A 21,178-nucleotide genomic window follows, 5' to 3' on the forward strand; every position below is an offset into this window, starting at 1 on the left:
GTATGATTGGTAGTAAAACGTCAAACGTCATTTGAATTGTCGTGAACGTGGAAATACGTGGTTATTTTTTATTGTAATTGGTAAAATAACTTTAGCTGTTATTTAAATGGGGGCCAAATCTTTAAGGAAATGTGAACTTTGTAGTGGGTGTGTAAGAAGACTAACTACTGACGCATTTTTGGCCAAATTTCCACTTGATCCGAACAGGTCGGTAAACTGATGTTTGTATGCAATATTTTCATTTTTTACTTTGAGTCGTTAACAGTTACTAATTTAATTAGTTTTAGTCGTTTACAATCCATGATTAAAACGAAAATATTTTGTGAATAAAGTATTTTTAAGTAAAGAACTAAGTAACCTATGACACGAATAGTGTACGACCAATTTATCGATAATCTCTTTATTTCAGATGTCGATTATGGGCAAAGCTGAGGAAAAGGAAATGAGGATTTGGCGTATTTATTTACCTATTCAAAAGCTGAATGGAAACAAGTTCATTTGTGGAAATCATTCTCCATCCAGTGCCTTCAATAAAAAGGGACCGGATTAAAAAAGAATGCGCGCGAATTCAGCATATTGTAATATGCCTACTTGAATAATAAAGTATGTTATTTTTATCATGTAAAATAAAAAAAATTATATATATAATGTTCTTTTATTTTATTAATCCACGTGATTCTCAAAATGTACTGTTACAGTAGTACAGTAGGTAAATACAGCAGCACGTATCGCACATTTATCGATATCGATAAACAGTAGGTACTGGAGGTGTCGAGCCCTAGCGTTGTTTTTTTTTGTGTTGGTAGTATTGTGTGTGGTTTTTTTTTTAACAATTATGGCCTGGATGCGAGATCTTTAAGCCTGTATTTGGTGTGTTGGGATATGTACGTTCATAATTCGGTTCGAGGATTGTTCGAGAGTGCCGACTCTTAAAACGTAGTGATTATATGCTCTTTGTGTGCCACTTTAAGTCATCTACTTTATTATTGTCTGCGTGAATTGATTCAGTACAATATTTAAGTTATTACAGCCAAAAATTAATATGACTTAATTAATTAAGAAAGCATTACTACAACTCCAAACCAATTGTCGTATTAACATCTTAATTACTAATCCGTTAATCCCGTGCATACGTAATGCGTTTGGTTACCTACACCCACCAAATAAACAAACACTATTATGTAACTTGTATACTAATGAACCGTTCAATTATATCTCATTATCAGATGATTTAGATAGCAAGCTAGACGATCTTGGGATACAGCAAAAAAACGCTCTCCAATTACGAAAAGCTGTTACTAGTCTAAAGTGTGGAACTTGCTAACTATGTAAGTAAACAAACCGCAATATTGAAATTGTCTCTGAATGATGAATTTACTAGTAACTTTTGTTTATATATAAACTTGCTACTATGGTTACGGTTATGGTTATGGTTATGGTGGTGTGTTTATGGTTATGGTTGGTGGTGGTATGGTTGGTTGGTATACTTGTAACTATGGTTGGCAAGTTCCATAGAATAACACTTTAGAGGTAACAGTTGTACTGGTTCGCTATTCGATTTGCCTGCACTTGGTAAATACACTAAGCGCTACATTAAACAGCTGACTTGTTAATCCATAATCCCCGTATTCGACACCAGGAAGCCCTGGAGGTGCTCCGGACGGCGTCGCCGCGGGTCGAGCTGCGAGTCTGCCGGCCTCCCCACGACGTGCTGGAGAGCGTGACCCCGCCCGACCCCCCGACGCCGCCTGCGAGGACCCCTCACCCACCGCACTTACCGCTGCCGCAGCAACTGCCGTTAGATCCGCTCAACTGTCATCCGATGCACGCAAGGTGAGCTCATTAAAGTACATTTATCAATAAGTAAATAACCTATAAGCTAATAAAAGAGAACGGTTGCAAGCGGTTGAATTTATACACTCAAACACAGGTATGTTTGTGTGTATAAATTCGACCGCTTCTACATACACGATAACACGTGTCAATTACTTAGTGCTAGAAAGCTGCATTCGAAACGGATACGTATATCTTTACCTTAATTACTCGTAATCAATCACGCCGACAAAAAGGGGTAAATAAAATTTTGAAAAAATATGGTTGTCTGTAATGTCGGTTTCATCATCATCATCATTGGCCACAGCATCTTGATAGATGATTGTTGCAGCGACAGTTTATTAAGAAGAGGTCTGTGCGCCGTCGGAGATCGGAGGTGCGGCACACCTTTTCCTATGGCTGTAAAGTCCAATCGCAGCACGACACTTCCTGTCGGTTTACGGACGATAATTTTGCCTGATAACGTCTTAAGAAAACGTGGCCGTAACGTTACCATGGATCTGTCCACAACTTTACCATGGAGATCTGTCCACAATGTGACACTTTTTCGTGCATGCTACCTGTGTTCATCGATTTATAAGACGTGTTATCACGTCAAAAATTGGGTTCAACCCTATGGTGTGGGGTGTCGTGGGATAGATGTTTCAAAATGAATAAGGGTTTTCATGAACCACGAGACTGCAATATTGTCAATTATTATATTACACATACTCAACATACCTACTCGTAAATTGTAAATTCGATAAATTCCCAAGTGACACGACACCGCCCGCGACATGGCTGTTTATGAAGACGAATCGATTGACGCGTCATTTGTCAAACTTTGACACATGATATACATAGCATGGCTATGGGTAATACATACGTATTTTACATGAGAATAAATTAAACATATATAATATAATATAATATCCCTTTCCAAACGCAGCTCGATGAGCAAGCGGAGATGATCTACAATTTATGATTATTATGAACATTTAAAAACTTTACTGACTAAACCCACTGCAGGTACTTTTAATCGAAAATCGTAAAATCAGATAACTTTAGTCCACAACTTACAATATATACAATATGGTCCAAATTCAAGGTCCAGTGAAATATGTATAAATATTCTTCCAATTATATTGAACATCTCATATAGAAAAGCATAGGTATATCTAAGTTCAAAAATAAATGAAACATAACTAGAACATACTTGGACTATAGTCAGCCGAGTTTTCGGTACCTATTTGTATATCTCAACAATTCACCTGTTGTGAGATGCGCGTGTAACCTTCAAACCCTTTTCAAGCCGACACCAACACCACACTAACACTAACTAGGTAGGTACGTGTTTCCCATCCCAACATGCTCGTTGCTCGACTACCTACTTCAAACGCCCACGAAAATTATGCCACTCTTACGAAAATTATCCTCCTCCTATGCTGCTGTAACGATGAGCAAAAGAGAAACTCATTTTCTATACATATATTTCCTATTCATGACTCATGACTATACCTATAACTTTTTCTAGTAAAAACGAGGGATTGACCAAATGAAATATCGACGTAACTGTTATGGATACGTAAATACCTCAACTGTACAGAAAATACTAACATTGTTAAAGATGATAGGCTACCGCGAAATACAGATGACGTAGCCTATTTTATTTTTTGAATAAAGCAATAGTTTTCGGTTTTATATTCAGATACTATTGAGGAAAGATATAATATTTATACATATTATGTATTCAGGAATATAAATCAAATGCAAATCGACATATGTAGGTATTACATATGTCGATTTGCGTTTGATTTGTATTCTTATAACGTTTCGGTGAGTTCCTTTTATGTATTTAATTTATCTTTGACTTGCTTTTCTTGTGAATAACATCAATTACGTCAGTATGTATTTCATAACATCTTATTTTCAGTCTACTCTGTATACACCTACTTAATTTATTCGAAGAAGGCGGTATCATTGGTAAATTCTGCTGAAAGGTATTTAAGATTTATTTTTGTTTAATACCACAAATATTTATCACCAGCGTAATATAATTATAGATTTATCCCTTTATTCATTAACCTTTAAGTCTCTTTAAATGTGTCGTTTCAAAGCAAATACTATGTTATTCGCATAAAGATACAAGCTAATCTCGTCCTAATAAAGTGGGACCATTGACTAGAGTTCGACACAAATAAAGATTATTAAAATGTAAGAAGTAGGTAACAATAACAACAGCCAATTACATACTTATTGAACTAAATCTACCTATGAATAAAACTAAATGAAATCTCAGAACCCTAAATAAATCTACAATTTAAAACATTTATAAACCTACATTCGAGTGGAAAAAACGAGGGGAGGCCTTTGCCCAGCAGTGGGACACCTAAGTAGGCTAAGGAAAAAAATTATACCTACTGAAAGAGGCCTCCGGGCTCCGGGGCGCAATCCCCTGCGTAAAGGTGCCTATCTCACGCTGGCTGCGTTACCGCGTTGAATTGCGATGGACAGCCTTTCGCTATTATTTAATATATTTGTCCCTTTCTAATAAACACTAAAGTCATCGTGACAACATAAGACAAATGACTTACGAGCCTGAAATTGCTTTTTGGGGCTTACGTGACTAACGACAAAAGTCGCTGCGACGCGCACATTTTGACCTTTTGTCTTATAACAAATCGGCAAATACCCACATTGGCAACAATATACGGGCGGGGATTGACTAAAAATCTCTCACATCGCCGTTTGTGTTTGTAGAGCAATTTGGATACGCGTGTATTTTAAAGGGATCGGGATATTAGCCTGTTATCTACGCGCGAGATAATTTTACACAAAGTATAATTAAAATTTTTGTAATGTATAAAAAATCTACGTATCCAATGTATACGTTAGAAATGATGGCCTTGCCTATTACCAATAGAAGTACCAAAAACTTACCATAGAGTTATTTTAAGGTTTATTAATTAACGTTTTACTCATAAAGTTTTAATTTAACATAATATAACAATACTCTTTTCACATTTTTAGCACACCAGCTCAAAAAGGCGGATCGGAAAGACCCCAATTTTAAAAGTAGAGTTAATAATGGGCCATTTTTATAACTTAATTCTATTTTTCATACTAGGTTATCAGCAACAACCAGCAGTGCAACCACCTCGTCATCTGAAGGCCGAGGGCGGCGCGAGGCGAGCCCCGAACCAGACCGGCGGGAACTACGTCTTCCGGACCTCGACCGTCCGCTGCCGGTCTACGACATACAGTACGGGGTACGGAAATTAATAACAACTATACTACCCAAGCTATGGTGCCCTAGTATGTATATGTATGTTCATATCACGGAAGTCACTAGAAGTGCTTGTGATAACTACTTAATCCCTCGCTTTAGAGTAGAATACTTATGTGTTTATAGAGCTCTGAAAGACGCAATATTTAACCCTGACTATTATTATAGATTTTCAATACCTACTGTCTATTGATTTAACTGAGTAAATAAGAAATTAATGGAAAGGAATGACGCAAATACTCGTAAAAGCCTGAATTCTAATAGGTATATTTACTCAGAAGTAGGAAAGTTTTATAATTACGCTTCTTTTCTAAGAATGGCTCATTAGTTATTTAAATTTGATCTTTGTCTCTATTAATGATCAAGTTAACGACCGTAGTTCACTAAAAAAGTAGATAATCATAATGAATAAAATAATTATAATACTACACAAATGACGTTGATGGGTAGTTTAATTTAGTCAGTATTTGTGTCTACTTTTGTTCATTGAAGCATCACAATCAGTATATCGTGTGAGTCCGTCCCTTTATTTCTCATTTAGGCTATAAGGAATGCCGCTCGACATGATCACGTTATCATGAGGTCGGACACGCAAAACCTCTATATTGCCCTAATAGGTGATGAGGGAATCACCCTAACCTTTTCCATATTGCTAATATTCAGATAGATATACTTGATGAGTTTTCGCCGTAGTAATTTTGCTCCCCTAAGTGGTCCGCGCGAGATTAGACACGCCGTAAAACGTAATAGACGAGGCAATAGCCAATTAATATCGCTACGGTAACCTATTACGATTTTCATGTAGCTAATGTAGCTATTAATAAACCTTTTTGTTCACGCCTCAAAGGATGATGGATCGGTGGTAAGTACACGGTTTGATCATTACGAGGAAGCGAAACATTAAATAACATTCTAGTCATTAATATGTAATAGTCCTTCCTAGAATAAACTAGGTGCGCCACAAGAAATCTTCACACACATATTTTTTCATTATACCACCTTTATCTATTTACAATGAAAAATTGTACCTACACAAGTAAAATAGAGTTAGACCAAGAAAAGTCTGCAGCGATTTTGATATTTTTGATTTGAAATTATGTCGCATAAATAACACATGCCCTGCGTGGGCTATCAAAATCGCTGCTGACTTTTTTTGGTCTAACTCTATCTGTATATAATATTTGTAACTATAAGTACCTACCTATATTCATAATATCAAAAATCCAGTCAACGAAATTCGAAGAAAAATAATATATATTGTAATGAGAGGAATAATAATCATGCGTCAGTAGTAGTATCTATATATATAAATGCAAGTGTCCTGACTGACTGACTGATTCATCAACGCAGAGCCGAAACTACAAAAGCCAGAAAGTTCAAATTTGCACACCAGATTGCATTTATAAAGTGTACAAGAGATAAGAAGCGATTTTGAGAAATTCAACCCCTAAGGGGGTTAAAAAAGGGATGAAAGTTTGTATGGGGTTAAAGTTTTCTTTTAAGCTAGGAATTTGAAACTTCGTAAAAAGATATATTATTAAAATACACGAAAACTAATTTCAGCGTTTTTGAAAATTCATCCCCTAAGGTGGTGAAAAAGGGGATGAAAATTTGTATAGATATCAAAATTTTTTTCGAGTGGTGGACTTGAATCTTTGTATTTAGGGATATTATTAGAAGCCAAGAAAAGTAATTTCAGCGTTTTGTAAAATTCATCCCCTGACAGGGTTAAAAAGGGGTTGAAAATTTTAATCCAATACAAATGCTTTGAAACTTCTTAGAAAAGCATAATAGCCGATTACAAAAAAAAGTTATTGCAACGTTTTTGGAATGTCAACCCCTAAGGGGGTTAAAACGGGATAAAAGTTCGTCTGGGGGTACAAATTTTATTTTGAGCAAGGAACTTGAAACTTTGTATAAACGTTTTAAATTAAAATACAAGAAAACTAATTTCAGCGTTTTTGAAAATTCATACCCTAAGGTGGTGAAAAAGGGGTTGAAAGTTTGTATGGATATCAAAATTTTTTTCGAGCGCGGGACTTGAATCCTTATATTTGGGGATACTATTAGAAGACAATAAAAGTAGTTTCAACGTTTTGTAAAATTCAACCCCTAACAGGGTTAAAATGGGTTTCAAAGTTTGAATCCATTACAAATGCTTTGAAAATTGTTAGAAAGACATATTAGCCGATTACAAAAAAAAAGTAATTGCAACGTTTTTGGAAATTCAACCCCTAAGGGGGTTAAAAAGAGGATGAAAGTTCGTCTTCGGGTGCAAATTTTATTTTAAGCTAGGAACTTGAAACTTTGTAAAAAGGTATCAAATTCAAATACAAGAAAACTAATTTCAGCGTTTTAGAAAATTCGTCCCCCAAGGTGGTGAGAAAGGGGTTGAAAGTTTGTATGGACATCAGATATTTTGTGAGTGCGGAACTTGAATCTTTGTATAAGGGCATAGGTACCTATTATGAGAATACAAGAAAAGTAATTTCAGCAACCAACATCAAAATCCACTTGACTTAAAACTTCATACAACTTGCTAAAAAAGAAAAGTACTTAATTTCAACATTGCTTGGATATGAAAATTATAGGTACTAAACATGTAAAATGTTGAAGATAAGATTCCACGCGGACGAAGTCGCGGGCAACAGCTAGTATAGGTATAGATTTCTCGAGAAGTTGGACTGGCTGGACTCGCCCCTCAAGGCGCCGGTTCCGTATTACAAATTACAATACAATGCATTACGAATTTAGTAATATGTTCCAGGAATTCGACATAGTGATGACGAAAGTGAACGGTTCACTGGGTTTCACACTCCGTAAGGAGGATCACAGCGCGCTAGGGCACTACGTGCGCGCCCTGGTGCGCGAGCCGGCGCTTAGCGACGGCCGGATACAGCCCGGCGACCGGATTGTCGCGGTATGTACTAACTGTTAAATATTTACCTACTAGTTGCTTTAGTTATGGTGGTATTAAGTACTCTATATACAGTATGTATCTGACCATGGGGCTTTAATTCCAGGGCTTGATTTTACTCGCTAAACTGAGTTACTTTTACTATGGGACCAACCCTAAAATCGGGGAATTTTTTTTGGCTTTTCCGTAGAAAATGTCGACATCTGATCAGCCAAAATGTATGATAAAGTAAAAATTTTTTTCGGGATTTCGAGGTTGGTGCCATAATAAAAGTAGCTCAGTTTAGCGAGCAGAATCAAGCCCTGAATTTAAAGCCCCATGGTCAGTAACACCCTGTAGTTTAAGGCTGAAAAGACGACTACACTCTTTGGGTGTTGGATTGCAACTAAATCAGTCAGACACTGTCATTTTCTTTTTCGTGATTACGTCCGATTTTACCCGAAAAATTAAGGTCATTCTAAGAGTTAATGGACTGTACACTATTTACCATTTTACAACCTAGGTGCCGCTACTTAAAAAGAATGGTTCTACAATGTGCAAAGTTATTTTTTGTACATGTAAGAGCCCTTACTATTTAAATTTTTAATTTAATGGTTATTCAAAACAATAACAAAACCCTGAAGGGCCGTGTTTTAAAGCAAAATAATCTCAAAAATGATCACCACCAGGTGAACGATACACCGATGTCGAACATGTCGCATGCGGCGGCCGTGGCGTTCCTGCGCGCGTGTGGCTCGGAGGTGCGCCTGCGGCTGTACCGCGACCACGCAGCGACGCCACTGTCGCCCATGTCGCCCAAGGAGGAGCCCACCGACTCTGACCCACCACCCCGGCCTAAACCCCCGCTAAGGCAAGTATTGTAACATGTGGCTCGGAGGTGCGCCTGTGGCTGTACCGCGACCACGCAGCGACGCCACTGTCGCCCATGTCGCCCAAGGAGGAGCCCACTGACTCTGACCCACCACCCCGGCCTAAACCCCCGCTAAGGCAAGTATTGTAGCACTATCCTCCATTACCTGTGGCTGTACGGAGAGCACGCGGCCGCGCATTGCCGTTCATGTCTCCGTAGGATTGAGCTCCCTTCGACGCACCGTGCGAACAGGGGCCTAGCAAAGATGACAATCGTTGCTCCTGTTGACTCTATATTAGTGCGATAAAAAGGTAGATAACGTTTCATCTTGGCTAAGCCCCCAAATCCTCCAAAGTAAGCACCCTCTCGGTTTTAGAAAAAACTTGTGAAAGGGTAGCTCACAACACTGCGGTATTGCAACAGTCGCACATTCAAGTAGCCCAAACAACCCTTCACCTAAAGTTTGTTTAGTAGGTACACAAAAGGTATGACGTTTTCTTTGATTTACATCAATTACCTGCATACATTATTAGTTATTAATTGGTTTTAACCATGTATTTCATATATTTTCATAACGTGGCGCAATTATTAACATAGCGTGTTAATGTTATGAATTCTGATATCTAAGCTAATCTAGGTTAAGGTTTTCTCTGTGCGTGTGTAGTTTGCTTATGTAGTAGCATTCTGCCCTCAGGCCCGAAGCGGTGTCGATGTTGTGCGACCTAGCGGCGCGGCGGCTCACCCCCGACGCGGTGGACGGCCCGCGCTCCCCCTGCCTCTCGCCCCGCAAGTTCCGCAAACTGACCAAGGACAACAACCACTATGAGCAGCCTAATGGTATGCTGATCTAATTATAAATGGCTATTATTAGTTTCCCTTTATGCTTTAGACTGGACCGTATCCATATTGTGACTAAGTGACTAATTTAACAAGCCTCTATGTATTAATATAACTAGCTGTGCAGCAGCCTCCTTATGTACAGTGGAACCGGTTGAAGTTTTTTTTGATATTAGTAGGAACCGGCGAGTTTGATAAAAATAATTTCGAGTTAAAGAGACCAACGAATATTTCGTATTACAGAGATAATCACACAACACTTACTTACCTAGAAAGATAATAGTCTTATTTTCTTCTTAGTTCTAGAGTTACAATAGTACATTATTGTCGAGGCTCGGAAGTAGCTACTTGCAGGCTGAGGATTCGTTTTAAACGGACGACCTTGGGAGTCCGTTTAATTGAATCCGAAGCCAGCAAGTAGCCTTCCAGCCGAGTCATATATAGTGCTTTTCTCAAAAATGGTGCAAGAAACATAAATATCATAGAAACATTTTACAAAAGCAACGTTCTTACGTATATATTTTCACAGAGAAAAGCCCTTGCCGCCTTTTTATTTTTTTAATAAAAAAATAGAAGTGTATTTTTCTGCCGAAAATACGCCAACCTATTTGAGACAACTAAATAGTCGCGGTACTAATCATCTGTTTGGCTGTTTAATGGGCCTGTGCCTTCATTTGATATGGCCATTTGAACTTTTAAAAAGTTTGGAACTCGACAAATAATGGAATTTGTATGCAACATTGCAGTCCCAAAATCGAGACTGCAATGTTTTTAACTTTTTAAATTTTTGACTGACCATAAACTCCGCGCTTCGCGACCTATTTTTTAGACGGCATAGTCGACTTTGCCGTCCATTTTTGAGAAAAGGTATATTTTAGTCGATAACTTCGAAATACTCGTATAGACAACAGCAGCAGCACTAATAACGATAAGCAAGATCCCTTGGTAAGCGTCGCAGTAGCGTAAGCGTTGCTGAAGTATGAAGTGCTTCTGGGTTTATAGATATTTGCCATTATCAAAATTACCCCGCTTTCGAACTTTTCGAAGGTACTCCAATACGCCTTACTGTACTGTAGGAATTTGTTGGTGACTCCTACTTCGGTGTGGTAAGGTTCGTTTGGTTTGAGTTTTGGAGGTTTAGAAGGTAATAAAATTATATTTCGTATTAACGAGGATTTCGAGTTTTCCAGGCTCGAGCTACCGAAATTCCATTGTAAGCATTTAGCACTTAGGATTTTTCCTGTTATCCACTGTTACTATCGAAATCATACATACAGTTGATACAGTGTATCATATTAATCTACATTCTATACCGGGTGTGGCCTGTAACACGAGCAAATAATGAAAACATAGATTGTACTCCTCAAACGGTGACACTTTTGTTCAACAACTTTAAAATTATGAAAGTATTTAGACTTCCAATTCTTTATACAAAATAAATATTATCTTCCATGGACGCCATGGCCATGCCATATCATTTGTGACTGACGTTGCTTGTCATGCCTTAAACATAACAAAATTCGCAATACATTGCGTCTTAGAATAATCTTTAAAGTATATTAGAAATCAAACCACAAGTTATTTTTAAAAGTTGCTGAACAAATGTTGGTCAGTATGAGGAGTACAGAATACAGTTAAATTTTTTGCTCGTATTACAGGCCACACCCGGTATATGTTAATTGTAGAATTAATATAAAGTCCACAAGCTCTCAAACTAATTTATCTGCTACTGTTGCATGCCAGCCAACATTTACATAAGCTGAGCAAACTCCTAAAGCATACCTACACTTCCTAGTAATTCTAACTTTGTTGTACAATTTTAAAGCAATAAGCGGTATAAATTACCTAATTAACTGCTTAAAAACTAAATTTCCATTGCATATGACCAGATCTAAGCTAATCTCAATTAGCCAAAGTAATAGTTGGCGTGTTCGTTAGATAAGCATAAAATTAGCATGTTTCATCTTTTAAGTAATACTTCGGTTGCACATGTAGTTGTTGCAATTTGAATTTTAATCCGGTCCATTTGCGTATAAAATGTTTGTACCTGCAAGTGTAGTTACGGATGCTGCACGGAGGCCTGGCTTATATTACGCTGCCGGCGAGGCGGACTGTAATATGACCTAACTACGTCTTAAGCCCGTATTTAAGTGCACAAGTAACATCATATTGTGCATTAATGAATATACCTAAGGTATAATTTCGAATCAACAAAATTGTAAATATGATTGTCTAGGAAATGTTGTAGGTATAGGTATACATTATGTAAGTAACTATTGTTATCGTTATGGAGTGAACTTTTATTTTAATTTGTAATTTTAATATTCTATAAAATTAAACATTTAGGGTTTAAGATCTAATTTATACATGATGTTACAAACAACGTTATTAAGGTCACTTTACAGAATTGTCCTTTAACTTCCACACGTAACAACATTGGTTTCTTCTTGTCCGTCGTTAAGTATACTCTTGACAGAGTGGTCGTGGCCGTCATATCATGAGTGCCAATTATGCCTTACAATAACCACGTCTGAGTTTACAGTGCATATGCTAAACCGGTTATATTCATAGGCAGCTGAAGACTTAAAAATAATTCAGTGGAACCTCGACAAAGCGAAATCTTCGTTAACAGGAAATAAAGTAGCATTCCTTCCCTTCAAAGACCAAAACCTCCGTAACTCGAAATATTTAATTTAATTAAGACGAGGTAACCAACGATTCCTTTCACGACTATCCAGTACAATTGTGAGGTACCTACACCTCTATAACTCGAAAAATTTAATAGGCGTATTATGTTATCCCCTATATATCTCGAAGTAGTCGAAGTTACTAACAAACTTCTGTAACGCGATGCGTTTTACCTCTGTAACTCGAAACCCCTTTAAGACGAACTAAAACCCATAAGGACATCCCTAAGTCGATGCCATCTATAAGACTAAACCTCGTTAACACGAAGTTTTCGGCGTTTCCCTTGAAATTCGTGCTATCGATCCACTGTAAATATCTAATTTAGACAAGCAATTTCTTTCCTTTGTAGGCGTATTAAGTACATAGATAGGTATTATAGTAGTATACCCTATAATGGGCGTGGAACCAGTAATGGGACAAAAAAACATAATTCCTCTAAAATAAGTATCTAAAAGTAGTTTATAAACACTGCCTGTATATTATGATAAATAAGAGTCCTAGAGCTGTTTCAGTTTGAAGTTTCATTAAATTTGGTTGCTTTTTAAGAAATTGGCGTCAACCCAAAAGTTGTCGTGTCACTGAAAAAAAATACCACTACGAATTCTTAACAACTTCGCTAAGAGAGGTGAGTTAATTTATTAAATTTCAATTAATTAATACTTGATGAAAACTAGAATGTGTTTTGTTAATTGAATTTACCATGAGATAAGGTATACAACACACTATGTTGTGACTCCACAGATGTAAAAAAATAGTGGTATTTGGCCCAATCCCATTATAGGAGCTGTAAAACTGCGTACCTCCTATGATGGGACAATTGACAGAATGATGCTTGCCATACCATAATTTCATTTTTAAACAATACAGAAGTAAAATGTAGTTACGAAATATGTCAATCAGGAGGTATTCTCGGACTTCGGATAAATTAATATCGTTTTTCCAAACTTTTATTTAACTTGCCCTGTTAGTTAGTGTGGGTCCAATCTTGGTAGCTGAATTTGAGCCACTTTTCGATTTCCGATTCAGTTGAAATTTTGTGTAAGTACGTAATTAAGTATGCAAATCGGATGTTAATGCAATATTATGATAACATGGACCTAATCTGATGATGGAGACAGGAGGTGGCCATGGGAACTTTATCGCAATAAACCCTAACTAATTGTGTTTGGGTATATTAGAATTGTCTCCATGGATCTAATACAATAATAATTGGCTGTGGAAAGAAAAATACATTCAGCGATAAAAGCTTATACCAAAAATTGATTTTTTTGTCGTAACTTATTCCCCATTTCAATATTTTATACTGATAGAGCAATGTCCATTATAGGGGGCCCATTACTGGATCCACGTCCATTACCGGGGGCCCATTACTGGAACTTTGGTGTCCATGACTGGAGAAAAAAAGCATAGTTTTAATTTGTTAAATATGTGGAAACTAATTGCTGTATCTTTCATACAACACGCCTAAAACATGAAAGACGGATAGGACTTTCATCTTTTAACACGCTAAGCGGTAGACCATTTACATGTATACGGGAAATATCATAAATACTCCAAATTTCCTCTTAAATGTCCCATGACTGGTGCTGTTACTATATAAGTTCTAACCTACAGAAATTACAGAAACATAAATGGTATATAAAAGGTAATTATTTTCACTTTAGAAGCAACTTCTTTACCTACTTAAAAACGTTGAAAAAATATGTTGCGTGTAGAATAGCGCCAACGAAATTAATTTAAATACGCTAGTTAATTTAGCAATGAAAGTAAAGAAAAACAGATCAATGAACTTTTTTTTTGGTCTCTGTAAATGTTCATAACTTACACCACATTTCGAATGGAATGAACATCAATCATATTCACTACTTAAGTATAGGAAAAGCTAAAAATATAGAAAACGTTCAAGAATACTTTTAGACCGGTCGTGGTAAATCAAAACTGAAACATAACTTTTTCTCCCTCGTGTAGGTACATTCGCCTGCCACGTGTATAACTGAAGCGTGGGTGTAGTTAAAAGTTCTGTTATTTTATTAGGATAATAACAAGCAGTTATACCGACTCATTTCGTGCCGTAATAAAATAAAACTCACTTTGTACTCGCAACTAACATTTACGGGGTCACGCTATACCCACACATACCTATTTAGGAAAGTATTTAAATTGAATTAAATTTACACGTTAATTTAAACTTCTAAATGTTGTCAACATCTTTCATTGGTTCCGAAACGTTGTCAATTATCCGACAGAGATGAATCTGAGTCAGCCATAGGATCTTCGGAATCAGGTCTTAATTTATTACGTGCTGTAGTAATTTGTCTCATTATGACTCCTTAGAGACTAATAACGGCGAGTAAAATGGCCGTGAAGACTCCTCTCATATTATGAACTTATATTATCCATTTTATACAGAATTTTTTCGCTCTTAGTTAATAATTGTAGGGAACATAATTTCCGTTTTGTTTTAAAAGAATATACATATAATATATAGAGATGGCCAGTTATGCGCTCACTAAGTTATTCGTTAGAAACTTCTAAAACTGTCAAATTCTAAACTTCGAATAAATCCGATGTTTTATAGCTTGGCAATTAAGTACAATTTCTAAATGGCAAGCATACGCTACATAACCATAGCTGCACCGATGGTAATCGAACTATGTACCTCCAGCACAAATAAAGATAGCTCACTCCTGACACCGCCACACACGTAGGCCACTCACGCGGCCGCTTCAGAAATGACCACTCAAGCAAAGATTATATCCGCCGGCTGAGCATTGCATCTACGTAGTGTGACTTACTTATATATGACACATTAATAGATCATTAGGTTGACCGTTTCAAATTATCAATATAAGTTGCATCAGTTTTATCACTTTCTGAACCTAACCAAAAGCATAGCACAGTTGAAGGATATATTCTTAAGCCAAGTGTTCCACGCAGATGCGCCAACACAACCGACTGAACTAAAGTCACATGTGGAAACTCCGGAAAGGCGGGTGTCTCGGGCGCACTCTGTAGCTCTGGCCAGCCCCACCGCCCCGCCGACTTGTAGAAAACAAAAGCTAAGCCTGGCAGGTGAGCCACCATCCCTGCTCACTCTTCGCCCTTGCCTGGGATTTCACTTTTTTCCACTATCAGACCCCATCTAAATTATTTTCAGTTCAGGTCGGAAATAATAATGCCAAAAAAATATTGACGAATATTGTGACGGATATTTATTATTTGAGTAATAAGATGAAGTGGAATTTAGTGGGAGATACCTCATAGCTTAAAAATAATCCGAATCAGTTAATAGACGGACTGACGGAACCCAACCATAGTAGTAAGACTATGCGTGCACCGATTGCCTGCTCTCACACCTTGGCAAGTTTACATGAATACCCGTAACAACACTCACACACCGCTCACACACATATTTACCGCCCTTTCACCCAGAGTATGCATTCAGCAATAACCATTCGAATTAGTCGAAATTCAAATACAATCAGGTTATAAGCGCGTCACGCACGAAACGTGGCTCAACGTAATATACAAAATCGGGTATCTTAATTTGTAGTCATTTAAAACCAGTGTTAGAACCTACTCTACGCATCAAAATTAAGTATCTTCTACTCGTACATCTATTTGTGTAACTATTAGTTAGAGAGTGGCAGATAGCTAGCTAAAAGTGCGTTATCCTATTCACTAATATTGATGTTGTCTGTACTTTACACATATTTGCTAGGTACCTGTTTAATCATGTTGCATGGCAGTCTAAACTTCCGTGGTTGTAACACAATTTTTAGTTTGTTTAACTTTAACCTCGATGATTCACTGCGAGAGTGTCAGATAACGGCGGTAACGCACGGTTTTGGTACCTAGGTACAGTATTAGGTAGTAGGCTGATTTAGATAACTGCGGTAAACCTATTGATTTAATGAAAGAATCGAAAATGCATTTATCTACACACATGTCATTAGTGCTCTATAATGCGTTCAGAAACCGTAGGAAATGACAAGCTTTATTACAACTAATTTTACTTTGAGAACTTTCTTATCTGTGGTAGTAGAAAATTTGTACTTTAATGTTCATAACGTTATAGATCTTTGTAGGTTATGAGTTTAAATTTGGAACATCAGTCAAAACTCAAGTAGGTGTCTATTCTAGTATCCATAGATATTAAAACAGTTATCGATACGAAACGTCAATTTAGTATGTTTTTTAAATATAAACCGCACGACATTTGATCTCGAGTGACATGAGAATAGGGACTTCATTCTTTTGTCTAGGAATTTAAAAAAAACTACGGATGTGTGACATGCGTGAAAAAAGTTTTCATTCACCGCCATTTGACGTACAGTTTATCTTTTAGTTAGTTTTAAGTATGTGTTTAGATAAAGTAGTGTATGTAACTGTACATAATTAGGCATTAAAACACTCGTGTGATCCTATTAAGAAACTCACTAACGTTCGTTTCTTAAACCCACACTCGTATTTTAATGCCTCTCATTATGTAGCAGTCACATAAACTACTATAAAAACCTACCATCTCACATTTATGAAACTTACTTTTTATGACTAACACTCATAAAATGCATTTACGGCTCATGTCACCATCACCCATGATTCCCATTACTACTTTAATAGTATGTGTTTACATGCCCAGTCCAGCTTGTTTGTCAAATAAGTACCTATACTTGCACCTACCTTACGTAAGTTGTATTTATGGCCAAACTTACAAACATTACATTTTTTTTCTTGTTTATATCTTACTTATCTGTGTTAAAATACTGTAAAGTATAACAGGAAATCCTTTTTATCGGATCGTAAGCATTCAAGCGCGTATTATTTTATTTAACTCCTTTACAAGCAAATGGTTCGTTTAATAGCTTTAAGAGTCCAATTCCTGGCGTCTCCCCGCAATCTTTGTTCTCATAGCGTTACTTCGACACTTAAGTCGTCGTGTTTAATCTTAATGATATGAATTTACGCGTTTGTTGTCTTTCATTGCAGACTACAGCATGACATACTTAGACTTATTCTGTAATTTCAGTACCACCGCACGCATATGAACTAAATAATCTAGACAACGATGCGTTGGACGCTCGCAATGCGTACCAGGAGGACCGGAGCCGGCAGAGATACGAGCCCTCATTCCCAGTAGACTCTGATGAGCCGGTTTCCATGCCAGCTGAACTGTCCAGCGACGAGGCGAGATTTAAACATTCTACTCCTATGTACCAAAGTGCCGTACTGATGACTTCTGACGGAGAAGTCACTGACGGTGAGTATTTATTTGTTTAATATTGGTTTTAATGCAATAGTAATAACGACATTTATACAAGTTTTACTGTCGCGGATATTAAGTAGGTACTAGTTTATAGTTGAATACGTAATAGGTCCTTTATTTTAAGTTTATTTATAGATAGTTTATATTATTATTTTTGTGCTTATTTAATGTTTTATGTTTAATTAATTGTGTTTCGTTGCAATAATACGTAGGTAACAAAGTGAGGTCTGTGTCCGCCAGTAGGATATTGACATATTAATACCTACATTAGACTGACGTAATATCGTTTTCATTCCAACGTTCACTGAGTTCACTAAACTTAGTTCAACATTTAGCACGTCATCATAGCTAATCAAACTAAGTAACACATAAAATATGTAGTGTACAACGTATTTTAAAGTTACTTTGAGAGTAAAATAGCAAGCTCAAACATATGGCATAATTAATAAGTGACTTATGTATTTATATTTTAACCAGTGTAATACTTTATTTACTTAATTGCAATATTTAAACGTAACCATTATTGAGCTTAGCAAAAATAGGTACGCCATCTCAATTTTGGATTTAATTATAACGTACCTACCTAGTTAGTAGAAACCTGACGCGGCTTCAACAGGTTAGGTTAGCCGCAGATATTTGTGGCTGAACTATTAAACAGGCCTACTTAATGAGGTAGGCTTTTCGAAATGGCAGCTTTCGGTATGCTTAAATCAATGCTGGACACTGTGGGTCACCACAAACCGAAAAACAAGCTCTCGCTTTCAGAGATACATTAGTTTAATTTATTAATGTGCATCTGTTTTTCCCACGCTCATTTATTAAACTGATACATTATCAGCAATATGCTCATTGGCTAAAGTACCAAAGTGTTTGTTTTAATTTTTTGCCATTTTTATATACTGTGACCTTTTTCGCTCTTTTAGCTCTTTCGATCCTAATGAGATAAAAAATGAAATTTTAGGACACTTTTTTCTCCTACACTGAGAGAAAAATCATCACCAGGAATTAAAAAACAGTTCTGTACTGGGGGAAAAAATGAAGTTTTAGTAATAATTATGGACGTTTCACTATTTCTGTAAAGTTTATTTATTTCTACAAACAGCTCAGTAATCCCAAATATAATTTCAACAAACAGATAATAGAAATTGCAAGAACTAATAGAAATTGCAAAAGCCAATTTGTTCCTATTAGTTAACTCTCCTTGTCCCCGGATTAAGTTATTTTTGTAATTCTAAGTGTATTTTTGTTGTACTTTTTTCTCAGTGTACAAGGATGAAAAGGGTTCGCGATCCTGACTAGAAATAACACAAATGTGGCAAAAAGGGTCACACTATATAAAATGGCAAAAAATAAAAGAAACGCTCACCACCGTTTGAAATCTATAAAAAGATGATTTAAAAGAGACCATTATTGTACTTTATATTTATATTATATATCATTTATTTGCACAGTCGCAAATATTAATAAAAAGATTCAAACTGCATTATAAAATCTAATTAATTACGTAATTTAATACTTACGTGAAACTTTCTGATAAATACGTTGATATTTTTTTATAAGAATATTAAATAATGTTTCAGGCGGATTGAAGAAGTGGAAAGCAGTCGCTCTATCGCCGGACAGCGAGCGGAAGGCGAAGGAAGCGCGGGCGCCGACGAAGCCGAAGGAGATCGAAGCCGTCCAGAAGGAGAACATACAACCTGATCCACATAACCTAGACAGCAATCATTCGGAGCCTACAGTAAGTTTATTACAACATAATCCATATACCTAACATAAAATAAGTTTTAATATTTATTTTGTAAAGTCAGTCAGTCAGGTTGCATTGACATAGATATCTAGGGACTGGATTTACGGGCAATAATAATGAGGCATGACAGGGGCCAGTACAGCGGTGTGACACCGCTACAACGCGATTGGTTGATGAGTTCGCATCACGCGCGCGATTGGTTGATGAGTTCGCATTACGCGCGCTATTTGTCGCAACTAGTTGCGTTAGACTGCACGATTGGCTGGAATTCGTGAGTAACACCGCTGAACTAGTACCATTTTTAGTGCCCGTAAGGCCCGTCCTTAGATATTATACGTCAATGAGTGGTTTCCTCGATTGTTTATAACAATCATATATGTTCTTGCCTCACTCTCTATTATTCTCGATAGTATGTATATATGAGAATTGTACCTATGTTCCAGATAGTGACAGTGGAGCTGAACCGCGGGTGGAACAGCAGGCTGGGGTTCAGCGTGCAGAGCCACCCGGATTCTGGGCAGAGCTACATCTCCGCCGTGTACAGTGACAGCGTCGCCGCTCGCGACGGCCGGCTGCGGCGGGGAGACGTCATCCTGCAGGTACCTGTACCAGCTTTACAGTGACCTAACCGCGTTGGCACAACCGGCTGATGCATTGGCAGATTTGAAGTCTTTATCGTCGTAGGCCCCAGGCCTTGTAGCTGCCCATTTCTCAGCGCCCATCGTATTGAATACATTTTGAGTTATTTCTTGTTATCATCAGCGAATATTATGTCACAATTTGCGGCCCCTAATATCTGGGCGCCTTAGGCCCGGGCCTACTAGGCCTTAAGGCAAATCCGACACTGCTGATGTCCAGCATGCAGAGCTCAATCGTCCCCTAAATATGTCGCTTTACTATAAGACGACTTGTGTTGTTTAAAGTCCTGAAAAAAAAACTGTTTTAATATTTTTTCCGTGCTGATGTGAAATATTCGTACTAAAAAAATATAGTTTTCGGAACTTATGTGGGGAAAATCATTTAATATTTGCCACTAGCTAGCTAGCTAGCTTTTTGAAGGAAAACAGCGTAAGGAAACGCATAAATTCGCGAAGAACTTAGGAACTTGTATGTGAAGGACCAAGGTGCATTTGGCCAGCTTGGGGACCATAGCCCGTGAAAAAAGGCCAGCAGTGGGCCGTATACTGGCTGAATCATTATTTTGTTTTAATTATTCTCCATGATTTACTCAAATAAGTTACCTTTATTTTCAGGTGAACGATGAAAATGTGACGTCAATGAAAACTCCAGAAGTAATAGACTTGCTCCGGTTGCTCCGCGGCTCTATCTGCATCACCGTGCTGAGGCCTCCGAACCCACACTGAACGCGACAACCAACTCTACCTAACTCCAAAGAATAGTATCTTCAATATTTCTTTAAGACAGATGCGTTAGGCCTAATTGGAATGGCAAAACTTTCATTCTCTGGTCTATTTCAAGCTTTTTGACTAAGAAGTGCATAAGCCAATAGTTGTGTTTTTATTCTCAATTGGCTTATTAACAAGTGCCACGCAACATATCTCCAAGATGTATCTCCAGTAATCTAAAATAAACTCTATTTGTAAGTTACAATGATATGATATTTATTTGCGTGGAGTGACATTTCACAATTACAGATGTAGTGCATAATTGTTTTCCATCGTATTTTCTCGGAAATGTTCGTATTTGTCATGCTACTTCAGTCAACCCCAGTACTTTTCACACTACGTTCCTAAGTTTCCGTGAAAAGACAA

The 21,178-nt window shown here is 37.2% G+C and overlaps 1 protein-coding gene across 1 annotated transcript in view; it reads left to right on the plus strand.

Moving 5' to 3' along the window:
- Window positions 1-20,915, plus strand: part of LOC134664728 (uncharacterized) — a 115,534-nt gene extending 94,619 nt beyond the window's left edge. Inside the window, exons 5-15 of the mRNA XM_063521478.1 lie at window positions 1,640-1,833; window positions 4,940-5,081; window positions 7,866-8,018; window positions 8,684-8,865; window positions 9,560-9,702; window positions 15,328-15,462; window positions 17,420-17,650; window positions 18,920-18,937; window positions 19,237-19,397; window positions 19,850-20,005; window positions 20,660-20,915. Coding sequence (XP_063377548.1) covers window positions 1,640-1,833; window positions 4,940-5,081; window positions 7,866-8,018; window positions 8,684-8,865; window positions 9,560-9,702; window positions 15,328-15,462; window positions 17,420-17,650; window positions 18,920-18,937; window positions 19,237-19,397; window positions 19,850-20,005; window positions 20,660-20,770 — 1,626 coding nt within the window. The 3' untranslated portion in view covers window positions 20,771-20,915. The remainder of the gene's footprint in view (window positions 1-1,639; window positions 1,834-4,939; window positions 5,082-7,865; window positions 8,019-8,683; window positions 8,866-9,559; window positions 9,703-15,327; window positions 15,463-17,419; window positions 17,651-18,919; window positions 18,938-19,236; window positions 19,398-19,849; window positions 20,006-20,659) is intronic.
- The last annotated feature ends 263 nt before the right edge of the window (window positions 20,916-21,178 follow it).

The sequence above is a fragment of the Cydia fagiglandana genome, chromosome 1 (assembly GCF_963556715.1).
Source record: "Cydia fagiglandana chromosome 1, ilCydFagi1.1, whole genome shotgun sequence".
Classification (NCBI taxonomy): domain Eukaryota; kingdom Metazoa; phylum Arthropoda; class Insecta; order Lepidoptera; family Tortricidae; genus Cydia; species Cydia fagiglandana.